At 37.2% G+C, this 22356-nt stretch overlaps 1 protein-coding gene across 5 annotated transcripts in view; it reads right to left on the minus strand.

Annotated features, from left to right (window-relative positions):
• The window catches only part of RALGPS2 (Ral GEF with PH domain and SH3 binding motif 2), a 118394-nt gene that overhangs the window by 90251 nt on the left and 5787 nt on the right, over positions 1 to 22356 (minus strand). For 3 of the 5 annotated variants that reach the window (XM_061345664.1, XM_061345662.1, XM_061345667.1), the window contains exons 2-3: positions 5165 to 5296; positions 1174 to 1281 (exon numbers count right to left, since the gene is read on the minus strand). In XM_061345664.1, the coding sequence (XP_061201648.1) occupies positions 1174 to 1281; positions 5165 to 5221 (165 nt within the window). In that variant the 5' untranslated portion in view covers positions 5222 to 5296. Of the gene's footprint in view, positions 1 to 1173; positions 1282 to 5164; positions 5297 to 8892; positions 8983 to 20159; positions 20219 to 22356 lie in introns of those variants that run through there. The other 2 variants (XM_061345666.1, XM_061345665.1) reach the window with 2 other exon arrangements.

The following is a 22356-nucleotide window of genomic DNA, read 5'->3' on the forward strand; positions in this document are numbered from 1 at the left end:
TGTATTTTCTGCTCTCCAAGTGGGTAACAGCAGCTCCACAGAGACTAAGTGATCTACTCTGCTGCTCAGCAGCATCCACCACTGGCTACGTAGCAGAGCCATTCAAAAAGAACTTATTCTGGCCTGAATGCATAATTCCACTTGCATTCATGCCCCTAGCCCCAAATTCCCAAAGTACTTAGATTTCCTTTATGTAAAGAACTCTTAAGATAAACTGAATTAATAGCCAGCACCAAAAACATCTTCTGAAAAGTAGGTGATTCATTACCCAACTGTTCCTGACAACAGAGCAAGGAAGAGGTCTGAACCACATGACTTAAACCTGAGTCAGGAATAAATCATATTAAGAAGAATCTAATGTGTAAGTACCACTTCATAATCCAGATGCTTTAAATTTTCAGTATACTCATTAAAATCAATTTAGCCCTTAGTAATTAACTATAACAGCTATTAACAATTAAAAAATAGAATATAATGAGAGTATTTTGTATTGATATTGATAATCTCCCCAGGACAAGTCATCAGGAACCTCTTCACTTGAATCTTAAATGCAATAGGAGCAACAGTTTGTTAGCAATCTTTCTAAGTAACATACTTGCATCATTTAGAGAGATCATGTGTCACCTTAACCTCTACAAGTAGGATTAAAATTAGAAATAAAAAAGTTACACAATGTTTCAGTAAACATTATTCTCGTTGCTCTTGGTCCTGCAGGATACCCAACTCATTATCCTGCACCTGTGCACCCAAAAGAAGAAAACTCCCTAGACGTAAGAATTGCCAGAATTAAAAAATAAGACACCTCCAGAAAAAACAAGTACAGGTTAAATATTATTCCTGCAACTGAAATATTCATGTCAGAATTAAGCTGCATCGTACAGATTTAAGAATCCTTGGTCTACACTACAGGTAAGATTGTGGGATGGGAAAACAAAACAAAACAAAAAAAACAACCCCACAATAAAACAAACAAAAAAACTCACAGACATCATAGCCCAAAAACCATGATTTAACACTAAACAGAATATAGATAATGAAGAACTATAGCGCAGGATCCAGTTTTGAAACCCATGGACAACAGAAGTCAGGCAAAAACCAGAAACAGAGAATTAAGAGGAAAAGCTGCCAAGAAGATTCACACACAAGGTAACAAAAATTACTTTAATTGCTTACCGCATATTCTTCTGGTGTAACCTTTAGAACATCAAATACCACTGCATCAAAGCTCTTCTTCAGCTCAGCTGATCCTTTGTCACTCAAGGATTCTGAGCTGCTGCTCTTCTGCAGAAACAAATAAAACCACTGATGACATTTTGCTTCTCTTCGTTTTTACATACCCAAAAGCAAAATTTCTGCTTAAACATCGCTGTTCACAGAAGTTTTCTACTGGGCAAATAATCAACTAAAAGTCAGTCACAGGATACACTTTCTGCTGACCAAGACCGCTAAATCAGAGACTCTCAACCAGACTTCAATGAATTTCAAAGGTGGTCCTCAAAATAAAACAGTTATTTCTCAATGCATATTTAAATTCCAATTTCACTGATAGGAAAGTTAATAGCAGTAATAATACAGTCACACTGAACTGCAAACAGAAAAAATACCACTATGGTGAGGAAAAAGACAAAGCCCGTCCAAAAGGAACAGTTAACAGCAAAGAACATTATCAATCTCTTCTGATTCTCTTAAGCATTAAAACTTAAAAAAATTACATGTGTGTTCCTGTTGAAGGCACTCAGTATAGACTATTTCAGCTTTGAAGTTGTTTGGGTTTTTTTTAATGCTAGTAATTAACATTTGCAAAAAATACCACATCCTAGAATATTGTTTTATGACTCTTCATCTACAATATAATGATTTTGCTTCCCTGCAGAATACAAATACAGTTCAAAAAGTTTAGGTTAGATATAAGGAAGAAGTTCTTTACTGTGAGGGTGATGAAGTGATAAACCCCCCATCCCTAGCAGTGGTCAAGGCCAGGCTAGATGGAGTCTTGAGTGACACGGTTTAGTGTGTGGTGTCTCTGCCCACAGCAGGGGGATTGGAACTAGATGATCCTAAGCTCCTTTCCAACTCTAGCTATTCTATGATTTGATTCTATAAAAAAAAAATTAACCCTTTGTATGAAATTAGCACACTTCATATGTTTCATGTATTATTTTCATAAAAGTAATCGCTTCCTCTAGTATACAGATGCAAACCTAGATTGTGTTTGGTCATTACAGGAAAGAAGGGCATGGAAATTGAGATGTCACATCCAGATGTATGCTTCACAACTGAACCTCAGGTATATTTATTTCAGAAATAAGTAGTATATGACATGCAATCACTTTGCTGCCCCACGCTCTAGTTGGAAAGGCTATGCATGTATGTTTCTTGCTTCTTAGTTTCTTCTCACTTTCAGAAACCTGGTATAAAGCAATCTCTCAACTACAAAATAAGAACTAAGATGACACATGGACAAAACCATCATGAAAGACCGCAGTTACTACAGTCAATGCCTGTATCAAATTTAACACTTCCTCAGCAAACAGTATGCTTGCCTGGAGTACTATATGGCACCGGCATGCTTCAGCAATAGCACAACCTTGATGTAAACACTAACACAGCTCCACAACAGTTTTGCTAATACATTGTTTGGAGAGATTCAAGAGAAAGAAAACTTGTATCAATGCACAGAACTTAACCTCACCATTGCTGGGAGCTCCAGCTCAGCTGTGGCAAAAAACACTCAGCATGTATCAAGACCTGCCTAGTCTTAAGCTGGTCACTAATGGATCCTTAAGTACTCTATCCTAGCCACCATCACAGGCGCATGCCTCCTAGAAAGCTGAAAACATTAAGAGTTCAGCCCACCTAATGAAGGCACTTTCTGACAGTTTGTGTATGCTAATACTGGAAGTTTTCCAGACCATGGCTGTAGGCCATATCCACAACGTGTGTATGAATGACCACTCCACCAAATAACTTCTGGCGGAAGTCAAATTTCAGCACTGTTACAGTGCACTTTCAGTAACACCTACACCATGTCGACTGATGCCAAGGCAGAAGGGAAGGTACCGCATGGTCACTGATGCTGGTAAATAGTTCTGCTGTGGTGGTGTCTTCTCCTGAAAATCTAACAAGACAGTATTTTAGGGCTACACCACATATGTTTTGACTTTGGCTTCACACTCACAGAAATAAGGACATTTGAACTCCTTCAGACTTCAGCCAGATGAAATAAACTCCTGTCCATTTTTAAGCATGTTTGTTAAAAGCACTCATATTTAGTAATCATATCCAGTTTCAGTTAGGTTATTCTAATAGTACCATCTCCCTGAAAAACTGACTTTGAAAACACCAAAAATGCCACACCAGACAGGCATTTTCGGTAACCAACATGCTTAGAGAAACATTTCAGTTACAAGTTCTCCCTCCTCACAGTTACTCAAGGTGGGGAAAAAAATCCACTTTCAGAAAGCAGATTCGTGTTACTTGGCCAAAATAGATTTTACTCAATTTTATCAGACATCATGTAAACCCTCAAGGCTATCTTGTTGAAGAGAGAGCTTTTTTCCAAGAAAATTTCAGTTGCATGCCAAGAAATGGTCAACCAATGATTCATAACACAATGCTAAGTACAAGAATCAGTATTAAAAAAAAACCCTAATGGTCTTGAAGATTGATGACAGTTTTCTTGTTCAGATCTTGACAATAATTGTGAAACTGTGCTGGAGATTATTTCATTTCTTTTGATAACACAACACTCCAGTTTTCCTTTTGCCTTGTTTGTGGTACTTTCCATATTCCCTATTCACATGCAAGTGTGTAGCACACATGCAGCTCTGCTATCAAAACATGTGTATAAATACATAAATTAAGTAAACATCTCCGGTCAGGTCCAAGAACCCATTCAAGGAAGCAACTGTTTTCATGACTTCATGACTGTAAACATTACCAACTCTATAGCCGTCTTGAATATTTTGTCCTTTAAACAAAAGGGTGGGGTTTGTTTGGGTTTTTTTTTTTTAATCCTTCTCTTACAAAAACAAAGCCAAAACTGAAATCCACTAGGGTAAAAACATTTCACGCTGTGACAAAAAGCAATGCAAATAATATGCATCAGCAGTAAAGTAACTGTCTCCCCCAAACAGAAAGCTTAACTCAGCATTGTACAACAGTACAAGCCAAAGCTTAAATTCAATCACACTAAAGCAGTCAGACAAACAAGGCATTTGGAAAGATCACTCTGTATACATCAAAGGCAGATTTTTGGTTCCCTCCATCCCACTACTACTAAGCATGAAAGAAAACAAACAAAAAAACACAAAACTACCACAAAACAACAACAAAAAAACCACCACAAAACAAAACAAAAAACACACAGACATACACCAAAACCAACCAACCAACAACAACAAAAAAAAATCTTTAACAGAGGATTTCCAAGAGTTTTGGAGATCAAAACAAAACCAACCAGGTCTTGCAAACCATCAAACATTTCTAAGAATTTAGGAATCAGTCACAACTCTCAACATGTTCTTACACAATCCTAACAAAAAAGAATTCAAACCATTCTGGTACTAACTTCTCCCAGCCCTTTGTTTTCCTTAACAAGTAGATCACAAATGGAAAACTGTGTAACTTCAAAATAAGGCAGCCACACAGGAGACCGATTTCCATTGCTTCTGCCTTGTACAGGGCAGAAACTTTAGTGGGCAGGTGGGAGCCCATACCAAGGTCTGAATGTAGCCCAAGAGACAAAGGCAACATCCTTATTCCAGTTACACTGTATCAGACTGCCCGGACATACACAAATACGTGCCAAAGAAGGGAACGTTTCCCACATGCCTTGCTAGCTTATTGCACTAAGAGCCTCTAGTATTGTTAAAACTTGAAAAGGAAAGCTGCTTTGCCTAGATGTGATGGAAGAGAACATAAAAAAGGCAGCTTTGGCTGTGGCAAGGCTGTAAATGATAGCTCATGCTTTATTTTGGTCTACAAAGGTCAGACCTAAGTCATTCACATCTAAACTGGGGCATATGAAACCAGCACACAAAACAAAGAGTCTATTGCACCAGATTTGTTAAAAGAAAATCCTACACTTTGGTGCATTAAAAAAAAAAAAAAATTAAGTACTTATGGTCTTAGGTATCCAATAACTAAGTTTTGTAATCCTTACCTCTGAAGCGGTAGCTGCAATATTAACACTGCTTGACTGTCCGTTCATTAGGTCCATCCTGCCCACACCATTAATCTTCAGCCCTACATTTACAGCATCAGGATCATCTCCAAGGCAACTGAGTAAGCATTCCTACAAAGAGCAAAAAGCAATCAGAAACCATTTTATTCATGTGTTTTAAACAAGATTCAGTATATAAAAATCTGTAGCAAAAAAGAACTTCCAAAATGAATAAACCACTTTGAGATCCAAACTTTGCATTCAAACATATATTCTGAAATTACCTGCTTTAAGATGACACAAACAACTGCAGGTTGCACTGCTATCCATTAGTTACTGGAAGTATAGACTTTCATACTCTTTTTCCTACTACTTTCAATATGTAAATGTATGCATTAACTCTAACTTAAAGTTAGGCCTGCAAAATCAGTTCACATATGATTCTTCTCCTTTGATTACCAACTTTAAAAAGTAAACTCCAGCTGTAACCTATTAGATAACGTTCATAAAAAGTATCCAATAATTTCCAATCCTGTATATCTATTCACCAGCTTTAAGTTAAAATTTCCTCATTAAAAGCAATTTAAGATACAAGTGGAATTTACACTTTTCCCCACAAATTACTCAAATTGTTTAATAAAAGCAAACAAACCAACCCTATACAAAAGAAAACTCCACACACTAACTTTTAATGTATCCTGGCAAGAATACTATTGCTTTTCATTTCTGCAGAGAAAACGCCACAAAGAAATAGCAAACTTTGGCATCCACTACAAAATCAGGAAGAGTACCCAATACTTAGGTGTTAATGAGAGTAAAAAATGGTTTGGGCTTACATTTCATGAGACGTTAGTGCCCTCTAGTGTGAAAACGATTATAAATCAGTTTTCACAGGTCTGTAAAAAGTGAGACTGTTTCTGAAGTTATTATTAACGAAAATCACTTTAGGTCTGTAGTTTAACTCAGAACTATTAACACAGTCGCAAATAAATGGAGAAAGTAACAGGTAACAAATATCACATGACAAAACAGTATTACAACAACTCATACTTAAGCCCTCTACGTAACGAAATAAAGTATTGCAAAAAGCTCTATCTCCAAGTGATCTAAAACAGGCATGTCAGATAAACAAGCCTGGAAAGTGAGAAACTGCAAAACTGAAAAAATTAAATAGCCTCAAAAGAAGCAGTAACTTTAAAGTGTCATCACAGGAATGAATACAGAAAGGAGAGCAACTGAAAGCAAACCACATTGCAAAGTTCAGTCAAACACTACAGGTTCTAGATATTTTGGGGTAATAAGAGTCCCCATCTGAACTATGTTGAGCTGTACTTCTGCAGTTTAGAACAGCCATCCCACAGTCTACCCTTTCTGGTTTGTTTTTTTAAACACGATGTAACTGTCTCATTCACAGGACAAAAGGTGCTACATGTGTTTAAAATAGTATACTTGTCCCATTTTAATCACCATCTCTGCAGAAAAAAAAAAGCTACCCTTTAAAAATTTGTATTTAACCACTGGAATCATAAGGAAATTCGACACTTTGCATAATTTCATCATACTATCTTGCTCATAATTCTACCATACTAGGCCAATCTTTAGTTTAAGATTATATATTTCATGCGTGTGTCACATTTACTTCAGTTATTCCCCCTCCCCATACTAATGGGGTGTAGGAAAGAAGAGAATTAAGGAAGAAATGTTTCTGACCAAGGAAAAGTGAAAACTGAAGTCTGGAGGGGTTTTTGCTGAGGGATTTAGATGCTGCTATTTAAAAGAAGTTATGCACATCACAGAAGCCATTTCCTAATATGCTACCTCAAGCCATACCCCCTTGGTCCCTTAACACAACAGTTCCAGTCTGCTACCCGTTTCGTAAGCTATTACAAGCTTTGTTTGCACCTGCCCACCCATTCTGAGTGACAGACAGGCAGTGTGGTGTCTGAACATAGCATGTGCTCCATCACCCAACAGCTGGCTAAATGGGATCAGCCTAGCAACTGTGTGATAGACTTTCCATCTCAGAGAACTGTTCCTGGAGATACAGTGGTGGCACACACTGATTCAGGTTTTCCTTTTCTACCCAGTTACTGACTGTGATCTCTGTCCCTTAGTCAAGCATGGCTGAAACTGGTCAACATGCAGAGAAGAGACTCCTATGAGGCACATAAAATAGGGATCTTTTTTATTTTTTATGTGTTTTAAAAAACATGTAAAGTTTTTCCAAGAAAGTCACTTGGAAAAGCCTACATGCAAAGGAAACTGATATTACAGAATAGAACATCTGCCAGTCAGGCTGTATCATAACAAAGCTGTCCATGCAATCTTAATTTGGCACCCACTGGTACATTACAACAGTATGTTTGAATACATTTATACTTTTTCCCACTTCATGGAGATACAGTAAGGTGCAGAATTAATACTGAACTGCTATAAGCCAGTTCCAGAATTTGCAACATTTAAAACGTACTTTTCAATGCCGCATTAGACATGAGAATATCACAACTCCCATAACAATAAAAAATCACAGCAACAATTTTGGCCAGTGTATCATTTAAAACAAATACTGAAAAAACCCCACAACTCTAACACTGGAATAAATAAAAATTTTCTTGCTATACTACCATTCTGCTCAACACCAAAAATAAGCAGTAAACAGCAATATCAGAAAGTGATCAACAGCAGAGATGTTCAGAGCAACATATCGGGATATACAAAATGAATACTGCAGTGAGTCAGTTTTCATTGCATACCCTGTATATCCAATTACAAAAACTGAATTACATGGGGTAATTTTAACTTCCAGTCTGTTTCTCCTCTTCAATTTAATAAATGTCTTTGTGCTCAGAAATGCATTCAAGTGGAATTGAAAGTGCTTTATATAACACATAAAATACTTAGCATGCATTTATGCCAACCTGAAGCCTAGACACGCTATGTGGTATCTTCCTACCTCTCCATGCCATGAGTGCTGTACAGTAAAAAAAAAAAAAAAAAACAACTAAAAATACTGAAAAAGATTCACTATACCCAAAGAATTAAAATGTCTGGACTAACACTGTGGTTTAACCCCAGCCAGCAACTTAAGCACCACACAGCTGCTCACTTACTCCCCCTGGATAGGAGAGGGGGAAAGAGGCTAAAAGTGAAAAAACGGGGTGAAATAAAGACAATTTAATATGGAAAGCAAAAGCCATGTGTGCAAGCAAAGCAAAATAAGGAATTCATTCACTACTTCCCTTCAGAAGGCAAGTCTTCAGCCATCCCCAGGACAGCAGGGCTCTATCACATGAAAAGGTTCTTTGGGAAGATAAATCCCATCACTCCAAATGTCCCCTCCTTCCTCCCCCAGCTTTACATGCTGAACACGACATCATACAGTATGGGATATCCCTTTGATCAGCTGGGGTCAGCTATCCTGGCTGTGTTCCCTCCCAACAACTTGTGCACCCCTGGCTAACCTCATTGGTGGGGCAGTGTGAGAAACAGAAAAGGCCTTGAGTCTGTGTGAGAGTTGATCAACAGTAACTAAAACATTGCTGTGTTCAACACTGTTTCTAGCACAAAACCAAAAACATTGCCCCATACTATTATGAAGAAAATTAACTTTACCCCAGCCAAACCAGCACAACCAAGCAGGGCTGGCTATCTTAAATGAGCCTGAGTTTTTCCTGCAAATTCATTCAAGGTTTTGATGACTTGATGATCATCCCATTGTAGTGACTGACCTATAAACCCCAAAATGGAAGGCAGCTCTGTGAAGATGAGCTTCATGGTCACATAGCTGATGCTCAGAGAACAATGCAGGGTGTGACTGAGCACAGCTGTTGCAAAGAAGCTGACCATATCTCAGCACAAAGAGGACAAGAGGGTGGCTTTTGTTTTAGATTAACAGCTATGTCAGTTGAGTGGATCAACTGACTATATTAGTTGAGTGAATCAACTAGTGGTGTAAACGTTTCTCCCAGAGCTCATTAAAAAACCTGAATGTCTCCTTGAGTTACCTAGACCACATTGGGGGGGGGCCCCCCCAAGAGTGAAAAAGTGGTTCAGCCCAACTGAGTGCAAAACCCAAGTAATTAATAAACAAATGTCAAAGAGAGCAACAGGCTTAAGCTAGCTTCAATACATGTATTCCTTCCTGGTGACTGAGGTTGCCCAACATTGTGACAGCGAGCATATTCTAGAGACCAATAATGGGGGATCAGATTTTGGCATTGTGAACTTTATATTGCAATTGATTTTGCCTAGTTTAACCTGCGTTTATATTATGATTTAGTATCTTTTGTAACACTCTGCTGAATTAGAAATCCTTTGTAACATCAACTATCTTCAAATAATAAATTTAATATTAAACATTACACTCTGGTCACAGTGTACTGGACTCTAATAGGTGCCTAACAGGACACCTAAGCCTGACTCCCTTCATGTCTCAGCTTGGGTCAAGCACTATCCCAAATATATACTGTACAAGTACTAAAAGCAAAAACTATAGCTGAAGCTGATACTAGATTCCTTGAAAGAAATAGTGTCATATGGCATCTGCATCAGCGGTGTAACTAATCCAGTAACCACAAGACTCTTTTCTTCATTGCTTTGATTAGTCCTGCTGCAAAGTCAAAGCACTTCTACACCCATACAACTCAACCACTCAGTTATGTCACACAACCACTCTTTCCCTGAACATCTGTTGCACAAGTCACAAGCAGTATCAGCTGTTTAAGCTCCAAGACAGCTGAAATTAGAATCTGCAGGATAACAAATAGAATACAAAATAAAAAATAAAAATAATTAAAAAAAAAAAAGTTTTCTAAAGTTTGACAATGAAGTTAGGGAAAAAAAAAAAGAAAAAAGAAAAAGCAAGCTTCATTTAACTATTGTCCTTAACTTAGATTCTCTTCTCTTGCCCTAGAAGATGCTTTACCTGGACATGCAATTAAGTGAAATTATTATACCTGAAGATACTACTCACAGAGCACTTCCAGTATCATGTGTGCTCACAACGCAAAAAACAAAAATCATATTATTGCTTCTTTTACGCACCTCATTCTCTGACTTGGGGGGGGGGGGGTGGCAGGGGGGTGTGTGTGTGTGACATGGAGGCACAACTAAAGGGAGAGAGAAATAAGATATAAATGAGGTGGAGCCTTAATGTTAAGTCTCCAGCTGTTAAAAGTCCTTCTTGGTACATCATGCTCCAGTACCTAGGGCTCTCCTTTTTTAATCTCAAGAACTGATACAACCTATAGCTTCCATCTCCTCAGATGAACAAAATACCTTCAAAAATCCAGGAGAATATCCTTCTCCAGGGCACAAGCTACCTGTTCACCAAATCCTACTGCAAAAATCAAACAAATACTATTACAAAAATTAATTAAATCCTGTTACAAAAATCAAACTATTAGCCAAGTTTGCTAATCAACTTACAGCAACAAAGAAGTTCCACTCAATATGGAAGACTTTTAGTCACACACAAATATCAAGGAGATCCTTACCGTTCTGACTTCCACCCTTCGAAAGCCAGCTCTACTCTGTCAGCTGACTCGCAGCCAACAGTTAAGTGGTGGATACTGTAGCACAAGGCAACAAATTTTAGCACTAGCACTCGTACACAGCTGCAAGCAGTAGAAGATCCTGGCCCTCACACAATGCAGGCATGAATCAAGCAGAAGGAAAGAATCTTTGCAGGCAACAAATGGAGTAAGCTAAAAATGTGAATATGTGTAAGTGCTATTTAAGTTTAGCCTGGGGTTGTAAGAGGTTTGCATTTTTCTAACAAAAGATCTCTTCATCAGAGCTTGAGTGTTAAAAATGTGGGTTAACCAAGGAAACAACTGAACTACACAAGAACTGATCAGGTTTCTGCTCACAAACTGCTTACAAGTTATCAAGTTCCCAGAGCTACTTTCTTCAGAGATCACCTACAAGCCTTTGTTCCATTTTATAGTTCTTTAGAAAGGACACTGCACAGAAGAATTATTTATTCCTCTGGTTCTGGCTATTATTTTAAAACTGCTGTTGGAACACGTTGAACATCTCAAGTTATGATCCACGGCTTGGTTTTCCTCCCATATACCAAAAGGGTAAAAGCATCAGGGAACCAAACTATTTTAGCACAGAAAGTACAAGTATAATAATAAGGTTTGCCCTCCTCGGTCTACCTCTCCAGAATTCAAGCCTGCTGACAGTTTAGACTGTTTGAGAAACATTTTTTCAAATATCCCAAATAAGTACAGGCATGCTCAGTCAGTAACCAGAGGAGCATCCCTCCTCACCCGAAACACACAAAACAAGAGAAATCATAACCTAGAGACTTTACTGAAAGCTAGGAACTACTGATATTTATTTCCATGAAAAAGAAGTAAAAAAGCAAAAACATAAATAGGTGTTATTTAAACTAGAAGCTCTACTTCTAATCAGGTAGCTCTGTAAGAGGGTAACCTTTCCACAATTATTTTTTCCAAGACCACCTCCACATGGGCATGCAGCTACCAGTTTTGTTAGAAAACCAGAGCAGGTTAATGTCCTGTCAATTACCTGACAGTTTGCACAATATTTTTTTTACAGGTTAAATGTGCAGGCATGGTATCAGCAGAACTATCAAAGGAAGAATACATCTGTGGATAACACTCTGAATAGAGAAGTCGTACTTAAGAGCATGCAGCAGTGGAGCACTGAATGCTGCTAGCACGGACTCCAGAATCCAAATATTCTCTTCAGAGGTACTCAGATCCACAGTTTTGTTTCTGGGTAACGCAAATAACATGATATTTTGCATCAGCAAAAATATCACAGCGAAGTAATATAAACAAAAGTCTCCAGAAACTGCTTTTTTTTCAGTTGTAATTTTTTTACTTTTTGAAAATTTAGTAAATTCTCATGGAATTTTTAGTTAATTCCAACAGAAGACAAACTCAAAGAAAATCAGTATAAAAACCTACAAATGGACCCATATGGGTGGCATATCTTCCCTCAGAACAGAAAGAACACTTCACAGGAAAAAGATTTGGGAAAAATATTTAAATAAAATTTTATGTGCGACTTGCACACTTAGCAGTTGTGAAACAGAGATGACAACTGATGGCATGAGCTTTGTTACTGTCAACAGGCTACAAGAACTCTGCCACCAACAATCACAACTTGAATGACAAAAGCGCATAAAAGAAAAAACAATGATGAAAACAGACTGAGGATCTAGAATGAATATTCTGCATAAACATATGCATCACACATAGATGTAAAGAAAACTTGAATTCCCATGAACTCACTGCATAATCTTCTATAGGCATTAAGTGCTAGAGTTAAAACTCTGAACAGCCAAATCAAAAGATGATCAAACCATCCTAAGATGGCTTTTTAAAAAGTGAGAGATGATGAAGTACCAACTGTGGCTGAGTAACAGCCTCCAAATCCACGGAATTAAAGACTCACTACATCCACCTGCCTCAACTGCACACTTTTTGGTGTGGTAAAACAAAAGAGATTTACATTTAGGAAAAAGGCAAAACTCCTCCCTCCACAGAATGCTTGACTTTCTCATTCAGGAAAATGACTGTTGACAGAACATTCTACTACATTTTTTGCAAAGCCATTAATAGACAATGAGGATCTTTCTTGAAGAAGACACACAATACTTTGTCTGTTTTAAAATTCAGCTTTCAGACAGATGAGTATAGTCTTTATCATTAACACCTCTGATGACAACATTTCAACAGTGTTCTCTACAATTGTTCCTTTTTTAACATCATGCAGGGATATGGAAGTTCACATGGCTGCTATAGAAATGGTGCTAATAGGAAATTAAAAAAAATAATCTAACAGCATATGAATTGTCTGTATTCAGTATGATGAGTTACCTGTAGAACCACAACAGACATCTGGGGAAGAAAGTTGGATTTTTCACTGTGCCACTATCTGCTGCAGTTGTTTAAGAAAGTGTGTCAAGCTCAGAGTATCCAACTTCTACAAGCAAGACACAAGCCAATTATTTATCTAAGCATCCACATCTTTCCCATATTTCTACCTCCGTTCAGGAGAACCTCAGTAAATCAGGAAACTAATGAGAATAGGTAAAGAGCCAAATACCAATAGTTTAATATTAAATATTTTTCTTCACCCAAGGCCAGTCAGTAACTGGTGACCAGCAAAGCATCTAACTAAATAAAACATGATACAGAAATCAAGTAAATCCAAGTTAATTCATACAAATCCAGGACTTTAACAAACCAAATGGATGTTGGGAAATTGTTTCACATGTTCAAGAATGTCCAAATAAATCCAGGGAGAATTTGTCAGGTGGCCCAACCAGATGTCTATGAGCTAGTCAAAGTGCCTCAAATTAGAGGCCAAGCATACATTCACTTCAACTAAAACAATTTGGAGTACATATTTTCATGAATGGGGTAGTGTATTTTTAAGACTGTATCAGATTTTCTTGTTTTCAAAACAGACTTAACAGTACATTACAGGGAAATCTTGTCTCTTTAGATACTCAAAGGAGACAGGAATTTATCTCAAGGCTTGAAATTCTGGTATATCCACTGTACTTCTTGTGCACGAACATCAACAGTTGAATCACCAGAAAAACTAAATGCGATTTCAGGTAAATGGACAGTATAAATGAGAGCCCTGCTGGAGCTATTTCTTAGTCATCTATCTACATTATTGATGAAAGTATCTGCTCTAAGGAAGGAATGACATAATAAATATCTAGAGTTTGTAGAACTTGTATAACTGATGTAAATTACAATGTTTTCCAGAAAGCATCAAAAAGACACTAAGACATGAGACAAGCATTAATTTGAAGAGCACAGCTGGCAAAGCACGAGAACCAACTATGCCAAAACATTTATATACCTCTAATGGTAATAAAGTCAAGCCTCAAATTCCTGTTAAAAAACACAAAAATAAATTCAGGGTAATGTTTAATAATGAAGGATTTTTAAGATTATTCCAGCACTATGAACTCAGCATAGTAAATCCACAAGCAGTATCCTATCCAAATTGTACTTGGATATTTGAGACATTCAGTGGATGACTGGATAATTATTACTTAAACATATCCTTCAGTTTATGAAATGCAGCTGTGTCCATTTCTGTTAAATCAATGGATGCATGCATTAAAAATTTATTTAAGTGCAGATACATGCAAGCTGAAAACTTGGGTCAAAGAACAATGACACAACATAGTTTTAAAGAGATTTGGATGTGAAAGATATTTTGAATGTAAATTTATTGTTTTACAGCAATAAACTATAAACTAACTTCAGTTAGTACACACAGCGGAAATCTCTAATCTTAGCACACTGATTAGAAAATGCTTTGCTTTCCTTTCTAGGATCACCAAAACCACCACAGTGCTAAAACAAGTACAAATCTTGAGGAAATCACAGTTAGAACAAAAGCAAAGATCCTCAGATCCTAAAATACCTACCAGGTAAGCTCTTCCGGAAACTTTGGGTAGGAAAGCTTGCTGGAGTTCTGTCCCCTTCTACAAAAAGAAAACCTTTTGGCCCAAACTAATTAACAGCACTGGCTTACTCTTAAGCAAGAGAGATAAGCCATTCTGGACAAACCAATAAAAGCTAATTCTTTACCATATCTAAATGAAAATACAACACTTCTTTGAGACTCTGTCATGCCCTGTATTGTTGCCTGAAGAGCTTTAAGTCTATATAAAAAAAAATAAATAAAAATTTCAGCCACCCAAATTAATACACAGCTTGGCCAAGACAAGCATTTTTGCCATCAAGCAAGATTCCCCTTGAATAGGTGAAATGAAAAAAAAAGCCATGACTGATACAAAGAACTGAAAGGCACTGAAGAACACTTACAGTACTTGGAGCCATTAGCCTAAGTTACACTTTGGACAAGGATTTGATACTGTTTCGTAACTACTGACATCAAACCATCCTTCTCCTGGAGATGCAAGGATATCCGTCAACAGAATAAAGATAAGCAGACATTGCACACCAAACAGGGAGTAGCCTTGCAACAAAAAAGACCCCGTGAAGAGAAAGATGTGCTGGGAAACAAGCTGAGCTGGGAGAGCTGAACAGGGAGCCCAGTTACCAGCACGACTGTTTGGTTGCCTTGCAGAAGCAGACCACAGCCCATGGGCTGTCTGTTGGAGGAGGACTCTGCTGTGCAGAATTTTGTGCTTTCAAATTCGGGGTGGAGGATAAAAAAATTTGGGCATAAGTTACTTTACCACTGCAATATTGCGGCAAGAAGTGAATTTGATTTCCAGTTCAAAAATTGTGTAAATTTTTAATTCCTGAAGGTATTCTTTGCTGACATACAAGATATATTAAAACAGTTTACATTGCCGTATTTTCAAATGGCTCTAATAATAAACTGTCTGCTGTGCCCCAAGCAACAGTGTGGACTAGATGACCACCAGGTGCCTCCCCCAAAGCATTCTGATTTTCTAGTTTAAGGAAAACACAAAAGGCCTTAATGATCTAATTAGAATAGTGTATAGGTTCAGAGAAAAAGAAGTATATCCAAATATATTGTTCAAGCACAATCAAACCACACAATCTACTTCATTTCTTGCTCTTGACAATATGAATTTTTTGTATATTTTTTAGATTCCAAAGAGCGGATAAACATTATTAAAAAAGCTTGAGGTCTGTTTGAAAAATGAAGTGTACAGGTGATAGAAGGCCATAATCAGGAACAGGAGATAAAAGCTGCAACCTTCCATGCTATGAAACAAGACTCAAGTAAGAAAGTAACAGCATATCAGCTGGGTATCATTAAAGAGCAAAAACTGAGTACATGCAAGCCCTTATCTGTGCCTACTTCTTCTAGCAATCTTGGACGAAAGATTTCACAGTGCTTTGATACTCCAACAATTCATGGTGTCACCACCATGAGAGATTTAACTGATACTGCCTATGACTATTTGGAACTAGAAATAATTTGGTGAAAGAAATTAATACATGGCTATTTTTTCCTACAGTTAAGATACGTACACTTTAACTAAATAAATTCAGATGCTTCAGTGTTGTCTCAAAGCCAAGATCATATATTAGTGAATAATTAACCCACCAAAACAAAAAGAAACAACAGCAAAACCCTAAACCACATCAATTTAGTAATCACTTTTCCCATTCTATATTACCAGGAAGTGAGGTGAAAAGAATAGCTGATAACACCAACACCTTGCCTGTGCTTCGAAAATACTGTAATATTTTACCTGGTTTCATATTCAGCTTGCTAGGTTGGGGAGGTTCATTTTAGTCGTTAATGTTATTTAAACATACAGGAGAATCAGTCACATCACAAATAAGATTACTTACAGCTGAAATACCACTGAAATCACTAGACATAACATGGTTGGTATGTTTTTGGCAAGTGGTAAATACTTTAGAAACAGCTTTATTTAAGAAAAAGCAAAAAAACTTAAAAAGCAAACAAAAACCCCTACAAAACCCACAACAAAACACACAAAACACTTTAAAATATTTTGGCTTTTAAGCATTTAATGAGCTGCACAAATTTGTCTTCTACTACCTCCAAGTCAGTGAAAAACAACCTCAGCAAACACAGCCAACAGCTACTAATTTAAATGCAATATTCATACAGTGACTCACAGATCTTTCCAATCTAAGAATCTAGTTTTTCCTACAAAGAGTGGGGTTTTCCACCTGAGTTGTGTGTGGCTATTAAACATTGTAAACCTGACAAAGCTATCACACAGCAGGCAATGGATTTGCTCTGCCACAGACACTGACACATCATCCAGCTCCTCCACTGAGGAACAGAGCAAATATAACATCAGTATGCTCTGGGACTTAATTGCATGCTTAACCCAGCCCCATCCCCCTAAAGAACACAAATGTTACCCCCAACCTAGGCAAGACCCCTTTTTCTCTTCCAAAATGTGTTTTCCAATTTTGAGGATTGCTACATCAAAGAATGTTGTCCTTCTTTGCCAAAAGACTGTAATTTTCTTCCTGTAAGCAAAGCACTTCTACCAACATTAGGAGAATCATAAATACAAAAAAAAAAAAAGCTGCAAAGAAATACCAAGGAGCCGATCTGATGATAAGACAATAGAAACATGCCCTGTGGTCCAGGGAGGAGAGGAAGAGGGAAGGGGGATGATAACCAATTCCATTAATGACTTGGAATGTAATAGGGAAAGATGACACCAGAGAAAAGAGACCTGCAACAAAAAATTCCATTCCTGAAGCCCATCACTTCTCCCCATCTTCCCTCCCTCACTTCAACAAGTAAAATCAAGAAGATATTCTTGACGCTCAGTACCAGTCCACACATAAATATGACACGTAAAAGTAACACAAAATCCAGCATATCCCAAGACAGCACAGGAAGTCTTTTTTTCCTGTTCACTGGAGAGATGTCACTTCTGTCCATATCCTTTAACTCTGCTACTGCCTAATTCCGTTTTTCACTGAAGACTGAATAAAAAAATTCACATGGAATTTTTTTTTAAGTCATGAAAGAGATACTTTTGGTGTTTTGTTTTTGTTTTGTTTTGTTTTTTTTTAAATAGGTACAGCTGAAATAATCAAAGCCCTCAACTTTTCTACAATATACTTCTGTTTACAAATAAATAGAGGATTTAACAAAAGTTTTGTGGGCAGAACACCTTAGCAAGCCATCTTTCATGTTAGCTACTTGCATTACTTATTAAACAAGCTTCCCTTTTTTAACAGTATCACTTAACATCGGAAAACTAGATTTCTATGTCTATCAAACTTAGCATAACAAATACAACACACCCCTGAATAATTTGCCCAACAGATTTCACTAAGCTATCCTTTAAAAAAAGCTTTTTGGCCTCAGCAATACCCTTTCAATTAATCTCTTTCATGTCTTATAACTAAGTTATAAAACTTGGATTAAGAATTATTCCTCAACAAAAATATTTCAACCTCAAATCATTAGCACATATACCTCTGTTACTCTAAGTATAAACTTGTTAAGAATTCATTCCCATTTTGCATATGTTCACTTTGGACTTACAGCAAGCACAGGCTGCAACTGTACAACTCTGCGTTTGCACCTGTGAGTGTTTTCTCCCATAAGCTAATCAAATTGAACAGTGAAGGCACTCAAATTTCACAGGACAAAACCAAAACCATGAGATTTTCTGTAAGTTTCTAGATGCCCTAGCATTCTGTTACCTTAAATACTTTAACACTTTCCATTGTATATACAAAAAAAAAAATATATGGGATCATGTAACACCAGATATGAAGATACTCCTTTTCCCTCTCCTCGTGATACAGCATTCGTTACCAAAGAGAGAAGAAACTAAAGTAAGTCTGACTGCTGATCTCTAACAGACCATTTTCAGACAACCCTCTTTAACAAACCAAAGTCCCTGAATGCTAGCTTACACACAGACTTGTATGAATACTTTTTTTAAGAAAGTTAAAACTGTTTTCTGAAACATGAACTAGATCCTAGCAAAGAAGACCTTCCACCCCTAGACAGTTTCAGACAGGAGTCAAGATTGACTTTGCAGAAGTATCAAACACAAGTCACAGCATGAATTACAGTTTGAGTTGTCATCACACAGACCCTATCCACATTAAAAAAAAAAAAAGTCAGCAAGTTAATTAAGTGCAAGGGCAAGCCATTACATGCAGACATTGAGGAAGCACTATCTGCAAGCAGGTCCTAAAGCACACTATCTGTTTAGGAACAGCTGTTGTTCTTCAAAGGTAAATAAAACTGTACCTCAAAGCTAGTTCTTCCACTTCTTTAATATCACTTTAATATGCCTTCAATTTTATAAACCATTGTACATCTGGCTGCCACATCATGCGAAAACAGTATCAAGCTTGCCTTTTTGTTTGATCTCCTGACTACAATTTTATTAACATTTTTTTCCTCTTCGAATTCTCTTAGAAGTATTCTGGGTGGACACTTCGAACACTTAAACAGGTATTACCTGTAGAGCTGAACAACTTTCACACACAAAATAATTTTTTTTTGTAGACTAGCAGAGCTAAAAGGTATTAAAAAATAACTGAATGACAGTTTCACAATGAGATTAAGATTTGGTACTACTACCTTTGGCACATTTGTAATGAAGACTTTGTCCAATGTAACACAATATGAACTTGTTCAAAGTACCATTATAAATTATCTATTACCATGACTGCATTAGAAAGAAAGTTTTTGTTCACTAGTAAGGGTAAAAGCACCGTTAACAAGGCACATAACTAAGAATACCAAAATCTATTATGAAAGACTTAACTGGCAAAATAAGTTCAAAATCAATCCAAAATAGGCCCAGACCAGGGGGGTGGAGGAGGAGGAACAAAAAAACAACAGCAAAACCACCACAACAAAGAAGGATTAAAAGAAATTATGCATAACCAGTAGGGTACTCAACCAGAAAACAAGGAGTGGCTAGCCAAGCACTTTTCAAACACAAAGTAGCAAAAACATTTCTGCTATGAAGGGACATTAGAAACCAGCTTCATTAGAAACTGCACACCCGATACTATCCATGTACAGCATATTAAAAAGTAATACAAGCCTTATACTTAGGTAATGCTTATTCTTATCCTATATTAAGGCAGACCTACAAGGCCCAGGTTTTACCTGTCCTAACAAACATCTTAAATTTCAGGCTGCTTACTCTTCACCACGTTCACCACCATTGCTTCTCAGAACCATGGTTCTCAGGTTGAGTCTAGCTGAGAAGAAATCTTGCTAAGTCTCCAGTAATTTTGCACTCTGAGCTCCAGAAGATATTTGAAGATCATCCCAACTGCAAAGAAGGACTGAAATCAATAGATTCTATTCTTCTTACACATCACTCCTTTCCAAAATGCATGTTGGCATATTTCCATAACAGTTTGATCAATAAGAATATAAAAATTATTTAAAGGCTCTTAACAGACAAGCCTGAGAACTAACGCCCAAACACACTGGTTAGTCTAAAAGTACGTGACTATTATGCTAAAAATAGATGAGATAGCTGCCACTACCCAGGTATACTTACCAGTAAAGCACATGGGAAAACTGGCTGGTACTCAAAGACAAGACTGTTGGCAAAGTGGTCTGGACTTGCTAGCAATAGCACAGTTCATGTGCCCTTTAGCCACACAGAGAAAGTTAAGTATGTGACAGAGCAGGGGAGGAAATACAATGTATACAAATCATTCACTTAACCAAGTGCTTTATCAATACACCTCATTATCTTAGAGTTACTAATTAGTGACAGCACAAAACAGTGATGCATTAATAGCGGAGTAACCCAAATCCTTTTTTTTTTTTTTTTTAATTGATTTAGCACTTCAAACAATTTATGTGCATTTCAAAAACCAAGATGTACACCTAAGGAACTAGGTGATCCCAGCAGCATTCTGACACCTCACACGAGTCAATGTTATATCATATTGCAAATGCTTCTGGAATCCCCCAAACACTTTACAGGCTTCTGGATTACTTTATGCTTGATCATAAAAAAGGCTGTATTATCAAGTTCTCAGTAGCACCAACATTATTCCCAAATCAGCCTACTGTAAGAGATGCAGTGACTGTTAATTTTAACTTTATGCTAAAGTTTTCGGAAATGTCACAAGGATCCTATCATGCCTCAAATATTTCTGCATGAAATCTGAAACTCAGGAGTTTTTCCCACAAGCTCCCAGATTTGCATACCCAGCTAGACATTCAGGATAGAGGTGAGCTTGGGCTCTAATACCAGAAATCAGCACTCAAAAAAAAAAAAAAAAATCACACAAAGGGACAAATTCAGTTAATTTATTTCAGTTGCTTTACGGGAACTCTGATTATATACTTGCTAGTCATCTCTGCTTTTTTAATTGCCTTTTTTTTTTTTTTTTCATTCTTTTTCTCTGCCATGACATCAGAACCAGATTTTGTGTGGCTGAAGAATAAACAGTTTGGGGAAACTATCAAACTGAAAAACAAGGCAAGAGGGGAAAATACCCTAGCTGGGTAAGTTCCCTCATGCAGTTACATTTACTAGTATTTCTGCCATAGCAGTGAGAGAAGTGAGCCATCAATAAATAAGCTGCCCCACTGCATGCAGGGTCACTACCTAACTAAATTACAAACCAATTTAAGTCAGTTAGAACTGTGTAGGACCCCAACATTATCAAGTAACAGAACTTAAGAACAATCAGAAGATTAAACAAAAAACTTAGAATAAAACAAGTGGACTAGAAACACAACCTGTTAAAAGAGTTTATAAATTCAAATTCTAAGTGAAACTAAAAAAATCACAAGTCAACCTGTGCTTCCATGCCTCTTCTGATGCAGATTTGGGCATGGAGCTTACAAAGAAAAGCTTAGTAAATTGGGACTTTCACCTTTTCAATGAAGGCTTCTGCCTACCTACACATTAATCTAAAAAGGCAGAAAATGTGCTTTTTACTAGTCCTGTTTCTTCACTTATTGGTTCAACTCCAGTCAGTCTGTGAGATTACACCACTTACTCTGAATCTAAATGAAAATATAATACTGTAGTTTAGACAATTATCCCAAACCCTGGGCACCCGAATAACATGATAAAAGCAATTCAATTTATAGAGCATTCAGATCACTTTCTCAGGATCTCTGCCAGTTTTATCTAGCCACCATTATCTAAGAAATACATCTTCAACTTAAAAAAGATCAAATCTTTTTTAAAGATCAACTTCAAAAGCATGATCAATCTGAACCAATCTCAATGAGGAGAGTCAAATCCATAGTTTCAAAGCTGTCCCTTAACGAATAATGAGGGATGCACAAATCAAACAGCTTTTAATGTCACACTACTACAACAATGGCTAAAGAGTTGATAGCCAGTCCTGAGTCACTTCAGGCATAATAGATTGCTGCCAATACCACAGGTCTGTAAGAGAAAAAGATTTAACACATATATATCCTGAAGTACCAGTGCCCAACTCCTACTGAGACGGCGCCAAAGACAGCAAAACCTTCTGCATCACATTTTGTCTCCAAATCTCTTTGGAGTTACACATATAAAACTTCGCTACAGTCCCCCATTACACATTTCTTCTCTTCTACTTTGAGCACTTCAGCCCTCAGACAGCCAACAGACATACAGTACAAGCAGTATAAATGAAAAGATGCATGAGCTCCAAGAAATCACTAAATTGGGCTGACAACTTTTTAGCAGAGGACCCCATATCAAGCATAATAATAAGCCTCCTCCTCTGGCATTTCTA

This window comes from Neopsephotus bourkii, unplaced genomic scaffold, assembly GCF_033783945.1.
Source record: "Neopsephotus bourkii isolate Nb327-2 ecotype Australia unplaced genomic scaffold, CSIRO-AGI_Nbou_v1 NB_234, whole genome shotgun sequence".
Classification (NCBI taxonomy): domain Eukaryota; kingdom Metazoa; phylum Chordata; class Aves; order Psittaciformes; family Psittacidae; genus Neopsephotus; species Neopsephotus bourkii.